Raw genomic sequence first — 9,351 nt, forward strand, 5'->3', positions numbered from 1 at the left:
CGGGGTTTCACCGTGTTAGCCACGATGGTCTCGATCTCCTGACCTCGTGATCCGCCCGTCTCGGCCTCCCAAAGTGCTGGGATTACAGGCTTGAGCCACTGCGCCCGGCCTAATTTTGTATTTTTAGTACAGATGGGATTTCTCCATGTTGATCAGGCTGGTCTCGAACTCCCGACCTCAGGTGATCTGCCTGTCTTGGCCTCCCAAAGTGCTGGGATTACAGACGTGAGCCACTGCGCCTGGCCAGCTAGCTCTTACTTTAAATGATGCCTGTCCTCCTCTTATGGGGTTAACATTTTGATTTTGCAAAATAAATGTGATAGGAGGTTTATTTTGTTGTTGTTCTGTTTGCTTTTTTAAAACCTACAAGGGGCAAAATTTAAAATGGACAGTACAATTTTAGGGAAGATTTTACTGGTCCCTGAAATCCAAAAAGGAAGCACTGGCCTAGGGAGAATGGGAGAGCTGGAGTTGTTCTTTGTGCCTCAAAGGGGTTTCAGCCCCAGTTCCCTTTCTTCCAGCCCTTCTCTCCCAACACAACAAACAATAGAGGCAGCCCCTACATTCAAAAAGCCCTCTCCTGAAGAGGAGCTGGGAGCCTTTGAATTATTCATTGGCCCAGCTGAGCTAGCAGCTGGGGCCTGGCTCCTGTGACCTCTGCCATCTCTGTCCCCTTCAGTGCCTTGCCTAAGATTGAGATCCCTGGGGCATCTGGGGCTGACTGGTGCTTCCTGGGGCCAACATAACTGTGCCATCCATTGTAAGCCCCCATTGCTGCATGGGTTAGGTCTGACCTGTGCTTATCAGCCATTCCTGGTTCTTCACAAAGCCAGGCTCTGCCAGCGCTCTCACATTTCAGCAAGGCAGCTTTATGCCATCCTGGCCCTCTGCTTTAGCCAGGTGTAAAGGGAAATTTCTCCTCTTACAGGCTACTTTTCCTGTCCTTCCATGCCCCAAGCCTAGATAAAGGGGAGATGAGAGAGAGCAGCATTCAGGGCCGGTTTCACATATGCAGCTGGGGGCATGGCCAGCCTGAATTTCATTAGCTTAAGCCTGCCTCTCCCCAAGTACATACATAGCTCTTGGCTTAGTCTTTGCACCTGGCAGGCCTGGTCTGCCTTGTCCTCCCAGGCGTAACTTCTCACGTAGCCATCACCCTGCTAGTTCCTACCCAGTGCCGGGATTTCCTGTAAGTTTCTTTTTATACCATTTGTTTCCATAGACACAGGCAAGATCCACTTCCTGGCAGGGACTCTTCCCAGGACTGACTGGCTGCAGATAGCCTGTGCATTGTATTTTCCACCAGCCCTGGTGCTGGCCTTTTTCTACAAGCCAGCCTGGAAGGAGCACCTTATAACTGACCTTTGGGTTGGATAGACAGCCACCTGATTTCTTCATTGAGTAACATTTTATGTGCCAATGCTGCCTGCACCTCTGACTCCGATTCTACTTCTTGGTCCCTGTCTTCTGTGGGAAAGGCGTATGGGGATGGGCTCTCAAACTCTGCCACCCTACAAAGCATTGCACATGATGGCATTTCCACAAAGATTTGAGTTGCAAACTGATTTACCATAGCATTGTGTATGAAATAGATAGTGAAACAGGTGGAAATAACCCAAACATTTAACAGTGAGGAATTAGTTAAATTAATTATAATGCAGTAGCATGATGAAATGTTATTCACTTAGTAAAGGTTGTCATAAGATTATGTTTATATGTAGATGTGGAATGAGGTTCATGAGGAAAAGGAGCAGGCTGCAAAGCAGAATGTGTCCTGTGATGAATGTATTCCGTTACCCCGTGCCAGGCACTATGCACCTTAGGAGGTATTTATCATCAGCCCCATTCTTTAGACGAAGAAACTGAGAGGCTCAGAGTTAGTCACTTGCTCAAGGTCTCACAGCAACTAAATGGTGTTTTAGCTGTGGTTTGAATCCAGACCCACCATGCTAAACAATATAAAACACTATAAGAGCCTGGCGCGGTGGCTCAAGCCTGTAATCCCAGCACTTTGGGAGCCCGGAGAGCGGATCCCACTAGGGTGAGGGGAGATTCCGGGGCCGACCTGCTAACACGGTTGAAACCCCGTGGTGACTAAAATGTACAAAAGAAAAAGAAGGGTGGTTCCATCGTATGGACTGACGGTGCGTGCAAGGGAAACCGGGAGGCCGGGCGGCAGGAGCGAGAGCTGCCATGCAGCTTCCCGACCCCGGGGGACAATGAGACTCTGCCTCAAAGAAAAAAAAAAAAAAAACGGGGACTATAAGAAGATAACATAGAAGGGTATATTAAAATGTTTAGTGTAGGCCGGGCATGGTAGCTCACGCCTGTAATCCCAGAACTTTGGGAGGCTGATGCAGGTGGATCACTTGAGGTCAGGAGTTTGAGACCAGCCTGACCAACATGGAGAAACCCTGTCTCTACTAGAAATACAAAAATTAGCTGGGCGTGGTGGCGTGTGCCTATAATCCCAGCTACTTGGGAGGCTGAGGCAGGAGAATTGCTTGAACCTGGGAGGCAGAGGTTGCAGTGAGCCGAGATTGCGCCACTGCACTCCAGCCTGGGCAACAAGAGCGAAACTCCGTCTCAAAAAAAATAAAAGTTTAGTGTATTTCTGGGTGGCAGGATTACTGGATATTTTCATTTTCTTCTGTTTATATTTCTATTTTTTATGATGGGTAGGTATTGCATACTGAACAAAAGGCTTCCATAAAGTCTTTTTAGAAAGATGTCAGGGCTGGAGTTTGCTTATCTATAGTGGCAGCCCATGGGTAGGCTGCCTACAGAAACCAGGTGCTAAAGCCACCCCGTCCCTGTCCCATCAGCCTAGTGTGCTTCCCTCTCTGGAAATCCCATCGTGCTCCCCTGACCCTTCTTCATATTCAGGACAGTGGGGAAGAAAGAGGGATGGGGGAGGGTGGCCAGCAGGGGCCATGCCAAGGGGTCGGTCATTGTCTGGCAGCAGTGGACTTCCCTCTGTGGCTAAGCGGGAGCCACTTGTCACTGTGGCTTGGACCCCTCTATTTTGCCTCCACAGGCCATTGAGAAACTAGTTGCTCTTCTCAACACGCTGGACAGGTGGATTGATGAGACTCCTCCGGTGGACCAGCCCTCTCGGTTTGGGAATAAGGCATACAGGACCTGGTATGCCAAACTTGATGAGGTGAGGCTGCCACAGGACAGGCCAGGGACTGGGCTGGCAGTGAGGGTGGTTCTGGCACCAGGTGGGAAAGCGCCTGCATTGTATAGCGCTTCTAGGCATATACAAATCTCAGACAGTTTGTTAAAATGGCAATTTCACTTAGCAGAGTTACAAATGAGTTTATGCTCTGCTTGGTCATCTTCTGGGAAACACGACTATGCATATACAGCCCTCTGCACTACAAGGCTGTTTATTAAGTCACTATCTGTATTACGGCAAATTGGAAATGTTCCAAGTATCCATATGTAGGGAATCATTTAAATAAATTAGTCCATCCACATCATGGAGTACTGTGCAGCTATGAAAAGGAATTTTTTTTTCTTCCCCCCGCCAAGACAGAGTCTTGCTCTGTCGCCCAGGCTGAAGTGCAGTGGCGTGATCTCAGCTCACTGTAAGCTCTGCCTCCCAGGTTCACGCCATTCTCCTGCCTCAGCCTCCTGAGCAGCTGGGACTACAGGCGCCCGCCACCACGCCTGGCTAATTTTTTGTATTTTTAGTAGAGACAGGGTTTCACCGTATTAACCAGGATGGTCTCGATCTCCTGACCTCGTGATCCGCCTGTCTTGGCCTCCCAAAGTGCTGGGATTACAGGCGTGAGCCACCGTGCCTGGCCCCAAAAAGGAATTTTTTAAATAGCTGGGCATGGTGGCTTATGCATGTAATCTCAGAATTCGGGGAGGTTAAGGTGGGAGGATCACTAGAGCCCAGGAGTTTGTGAGTAGGCTAGGCAACATAGCAAAACCCCGTTTCTGCAAAAAATAAGAAATGGTGGTGCATGCCTTTGGTTTCAGCTACTTGGGTGGCTGAAGCAGGAGAATGACTTGAGCTCTGGAGTTTGAGGATGCACTGAGCTATGATGGAGCCATTGCACACCCGCTTGGAATGCTCGCTGCATACTCCATGGTGTAGATGGACTAGTCTATTGAACTGATCCCCTACTGATGTTTTTATTTTTGAATCTTATGAAGGCGTTACCTGTTCAAAGCAAACAAAAATAAAATAAAAATGAAGGATCTCAGACCCTGTCTAGAAAAGCAGAGTCTACAGGTCTGGGTAGGGACTGGGAATCTGGATTTTCACCAGCTTTCCAGGAGATTCTCATGCCAGTTATCTACAACTGAGCTTAAGGAAATTTGGGTCCTAATTGCTCTGGCCCAATATTTTCACATAGAGCAGAGGGGAGGACTCAGGACCCGGTGACGTGCTGTTCCCAAGAGAGGCCCGGGCCTGCCTCTGGACTCTTAAGGTGGTACATGGTCTTTTTTTTTTTTCTTTTCTGTTGCTCAGGCTGGAGTGCAGCTCCCTGCAGCCTTGACCTCCTGGGCTCAAGCAATCCTCCTGCCTCACATTCCCAAGTTGCTGGGACTACAGCATGTGCCACCACCCCTGGCTAATTTTTGTATTTTTAGTAGAGATGGGGTTTCATCATGTTGGCTAGGCTGGTCTCGAAATCCTGGCCCCAGGTGATCTGCCCACCTTGGCCTCCTACAGTGTTGGGATTACGGGTGTAGGCCACTGTGCCCAACCTTAAGTTATGTATTAAAGCTGACAAATTATAGCTGTACAGCTTACTCATGCCAAGTTTTTTACCCATGGATTCACCACTCATGCGAAGCAATAGAACATTTTAGCTGGAGTGCTCCCCTTCCCAATTGTTATTGCTCAGATTATTCTGATTTCTATTCCATAAATTGATTTTTTTTTCCATGTTTCTGAACTTTGTATAACTCTCTGGCTTCTTTTGCTCGATGTCACGTCTGAGATTCATCCATGTTTTCGTGTCTAGCTGTAAGTCTTTTTCTTTGCTGTGTAGTGTTCTATTGTATGACTATACCACAATTTATTCATTTCACTGTTGATGGACATTTCCATTGCATTTCCACCTTTTGGCTACTCTAAACAATGCTGCTGTGAACATTCTTCTGCATGTCTTTTAGTGGCACATGACACAAACTCTTAGGAAGGTGGCCTGTGTGGGAATCATAGCACTGACCTACCAGAGTCTCTGTGGGGCTCCAGTGATTTACCACGTGGGAGGGTTGAGGCTTTTTTCCAGATTCCTCCTGTCTTGCCCCTAGACCCCTGTGCCCTGGAAGAATCAGTCGATGATAAGCTGCCTGGGTAGTCTTCTGCTGTAGAATAATAAATGCTGTCCCTCCCCTTCCTTCTGTGGCCCATCAGAACAGGGAACCAGGCTGGCCTGGCATGGCAGCATGGGCCCCCAGTCAGGTGCTGCCCCTGGGCACCTGCCCACTGGGATGCTGCTTAATGTGCTGCCACCACTTTGTGTCTCTTGTGTTACCAGGAAGCAGAAAACTTGGTGGCCACAGTGGTCCCCACCCATCTGGCAGCTGCTGTGCCTGAGGTGGCTGTTTACCTAAAGGAGTCAGTGGGGAACTCCACGCGCATTGACTACGGCACAGGTATCTGCTGCTTGTGGGGCTCTGTACTTATCTAGCTTCACTGCTTTCTTTTTTGGGCTTCAGGTGGTCTCGGGGCCCTCTTAGCAAGCAAGAGCAATCAAGAATTCGCCAAGCACCTGCAGCCTATTGGGGCCAGCTGGGGTGCAGGGTGGTTTCATAGGCAGGGAGGGCGTAGGCATGCAGGGAGGCTCAGATGCTGTGGCTCTGCCGTAGTCCACCAGGGGGAGCTGATGCCCTGTGCATGGTGCTCACGCAGCGCTGCTTTCTGTTCTTGTGAAAATGGTCTCTGAGCAACTCATCATCACCAAAATAATAATTATTAATTGAGCACTTACTGTATGTCAAGGCAGCAGCTTACTGAAGCTTTGAGAAATGGGACTGCTTCTTGGTGGCCTTTGCAGTGTCATGGTGCACCCTCTCCCTTGCACCCCTTGTCTCTTAGCCACATTCTCTGTGCTCTTGAGCTCTTTGGTTCTGTGGTCCATGTAGGCCAAGCAGACTTGGACTTTGAGGAGAGGGAGCGTGTGGGCTCCTTAAAAGGGAACAGGTGCTGTGGTGCGCGCCTGTAATCCCAGCACTTTGGGAGGCCGAGGGGGAGGATTGCCCGAGCTCAGGAGTTTAAGACCAGCCTAGACAATGTAGTGAGACTCCATCTCTTTTTTAAAAATTTATTTTAAGTCATTTTTATTTATATATATATTTTTTGAGACAGGGTCTTGCTTTGTCACCCAGGCTGCAGTACAGTGATGTGATCTTGGCCCACTGCAGCCTTGACCTCCTGGGCCCAAGTGATCCTTCCGCCTCTGCATCTCCCCACTCCCCAGTACCTGGGACTACAGGTGTGTACCACCAGCCTGGCAATTTATTTATTTATTTTTTTGAGACAGAGTCTCACTCTGTTGCCCAGGCTGGAGTGCAGTGGCACGATCTTGGCTCACTTGCAACCTCCACTTCCTGGGTTCAAGTGATTCTTCTGCCGGGACTACAGGCACACGCCACCACACCTGGCTAATTTTAGTGTTTTTAGTAGACACAGGGTTTCACCATGTTGGCCAGGGTGGTCTCGAACTCCTGACCTCTGGTGAGGTTACTTCTCCACCCGCCTTGGCCTCCCAAAGTGCTGGGACTGGGATTACAGGCGTGAGCCACTGCGCCCGGCCGATTGTTTTGTAGTTTTTATAGAGAAGGGGTTTTGCCATGTTGCCCAGACTGGTCTTGAACTCCTGAGCTCAAGCTGTTTTCCCACCTCAGCCTCCCAAAGTGCTTGGATTATAGGTGTGAGCCACCATGCTGAGACCCCATCTCTCAAAAATATAAAAGGGAGGCATTCTCTAGGTCAGGGCATGGCCTGTGTAGCTAAGGAGGACCTCTGCTTTGGTAAGGGCCCACCTTTCCTTCTTCCCTGAAGCAGGCAAATGGGAGCATCGCTCAGCCCTCCCCTTGTCTGGGGAATGTGATCCACAAGAGAGAGCCCCAGCCACAGAGGCAGGCCCTGGAGAACGGCCCTCTTGGACTGGGTGGGGCTTTGATAAGACCAGCAGGGAAAAGATCAAAGAGGGAAGACTGGCCACTTCAGCAGGGGTTGGTGCCCGAGCTGCATTCGAACCCCTGAACAATGGGAGCCTGGGCCATGGCTGGTCATAATTGAAAACTGTGGCAGGGGAAGGAAACTGAGCTCACAAGCTTCCAGGCCCTGGAGGGGTCTTTGTCCTCCAGAGACAGGACAGAAGTATTCTCTGACACATTCTCTTCTCACCTCCCTCCAGATAGGTTTTGTGTGACACTGTGAACAATGGGATTCAATCACAGTCCAGTGAGTAGTTCCTATAGTGCAGACCGTTGCTGTTTGATATGACTGGGAAAGGAAGGAGGGTGCTTTTTCACCCTGTAATCTGATCATGTGTTCCCTGCTTAGAAGCCTGCAGTGACTCCCTATTGCTCTTAGGGTAAAGTCTGAGCTCTTTCTGATGGCCACAAGGCCCATGTGACCTGTAGCCTCCTGTCATCGCACGTTCTCCCTTGTTCTCACTGCCTTGGACATACTGGCCGCCTTAGGGTTCCTCAAACAGATCAAGCTTTTTCTTGCCTCAAGGCCTATGCACATGCTATTCCTTCTGGCTAGAATATATTTCTTGCTTCCCTCACTCCCTTTGCCTTGCCAACTCACATCTTTCAGATTTCAGATTAGACGTTACTTCCTTAGGGGAAACCTTGAACCCTTATGTCAGGGTCCTCCTGTGATATCCTCCAGTTAGCACCCTGTCTTTCTCCTTCAGAGCTGGAATCATAGTAGTGACTGTATATTTATAATGTCTGTTGTCCCTGATCATAAACTTTTTGAGGGCAGGGACTTACTTGTCACTGTCTCGTAGTGTGTAACATGGACGGTGACTGCTTACATAGTAGGTGCTCAGTAAATATGGTGGAACTGCTCAGTGAGTTAAACCTACATGATGAAATGTAAATGTCCAGCCCGGGTCTTTTAGGAGTAGAATTATAGTACTGGTAGTTCTTTTTTTTCTTTTTTTTTTTTTTGAGACAGTCTCACTTTGTTGCCCAGGCTGGAGTGCAGTGGCCTTATCATGGCTCACTGCAGCCTCAACCTCCTGGGCTCAGGTGATCCTCCATCTCAGCCTCCTGAGTAGTTGGACCACAGGCACATGCCACCATGTCTGGCTATTTTTTGTATTTTTTGTAGAGACAGAGTTTTGCCATGTTGGCCAGGCTAATCTCGAACTCCTGAGCTCAAGCAGTCTGCCTGCCTCAGCCTCCTGAAGTGCTGGTATTACAGGCATAAGCCACCATGCCCAGCCAGTATTATAGTTCTTCAAAGGAAAGGACCTAGCACATCTTTCTGAATGGGGAAGAGGTCTCATTGTCTCCATGTTGACCACCTACCTCAGAGGGGCACTTATCAGCGATTTGGACTCTGGGAGAATAAAACAATCCCAGTCCTTTACCTGGACGACTGTCAACGTTGGTTGTTTTTTCTCCTCCAGGGCATGAGGCAGCCTTTGCTGCTTTCCTCTGCTGTCTCTGCAAGATTGGGGTGCTCCGGGTGGATGACCAAATAGCTATTGTCTTCAAGGTGTTCAATCGGTGAGAGAAAGGACAGGAGGGTTGGAGGAGGGGGCGTGAGGGGCCATCTCTTTCCTCCTCAGACTGGGAAATGGGGTGCTGTAGGGTTCTCCTGAGTGGTTCATGGTTCTCTTGTCCCGTCTTAATCAAGCTGTGGCTGTGGATAGAGTGCCCAAGGCTTTTTTCCAACAGGTTCAAATTAACCTACAAGTAAAAACAAGTGAAAGAATTGTCACGTAGGCCGGGTGCGGTGGCTCACGCCTGTAATCCCAGCACTTTGGGAGGCCCAGGCAGGCGGATCACAAGGTCAGGTGTTCGACCAACATGGTGAAACCCCGTCTCTACTAAAAATACAAGAATCAGCTGGGTATGGTGGCACTGGCCTATAATTCCAGCTACTCAGAAGGCTGAGGCAGGAGAATTGCTTGAACCCAGGAAGCGGAGGTTGCAGTGAGCTGAGATCATGCCACTGCACTCCAGACTGGGTGACAGAGTGAGACTCTGTCTCAAAAAAAAAGAATTGTCGGCCGGGCGCGGTGGCTCAAGCCTGTAATCCCAGCACTTTGGGAGGCCGAGACGGGCGGATCACGAGGTCAGGAGATCGAGACCATCCTGGCTAACACAGTGAAACCCCGTCTCTACTAAAAA

The 9,351-nt window shown here is 49.4% G+C and overlaps 1 protein-coding gene across 2 annotated transcripts in view; it reads left to right on the forward strand.

The window, feature by feature from the left end:
- The window catches only part of PTPA (protein phosphatase 2 phosphatase activator), a 49,864-nt gene that overhangs the window by 26,224 nt on the left and 14,289 nt on the right, over positions 1-9,351 (forward strand). For both annotated transcript variants that reach the window (XM_017848303.1, XM_017848304.1), the window contains 3 exons: positions 3,038-3,163; positions 5,508-5,625; positions 8,625-8,724. In XM_017848303.1, coding sequence (XP_017703792.1) covers positions 3,038-3,163; positions 5,508-5,625; positions 8,625-8,724 — 344 coding nt within the window. The remainder of the gene's footprint in view (positions 1-3,037; positions 3,164-5,507; positions 5,626-8,624; positions 8,725-9,351) is intronic.

The sequence above is a fragment of the Rhinopithecus bieti genome, unplaced genomic scaffold (assembly GCF_001698545.2).
Source record: "Rhinopithecus bieti isolate Rb0 unplaced genomic scaffold, ASM169854v2 scaffold_29388, whole genome shotgun sequence".
NCBI classification, from domain to species: Eukaryota; Metazoa; Chordata; class Mammalia; order Primates; family Cercopithecidae; genus Rhinopithecus; species Rhinopithecus bieti.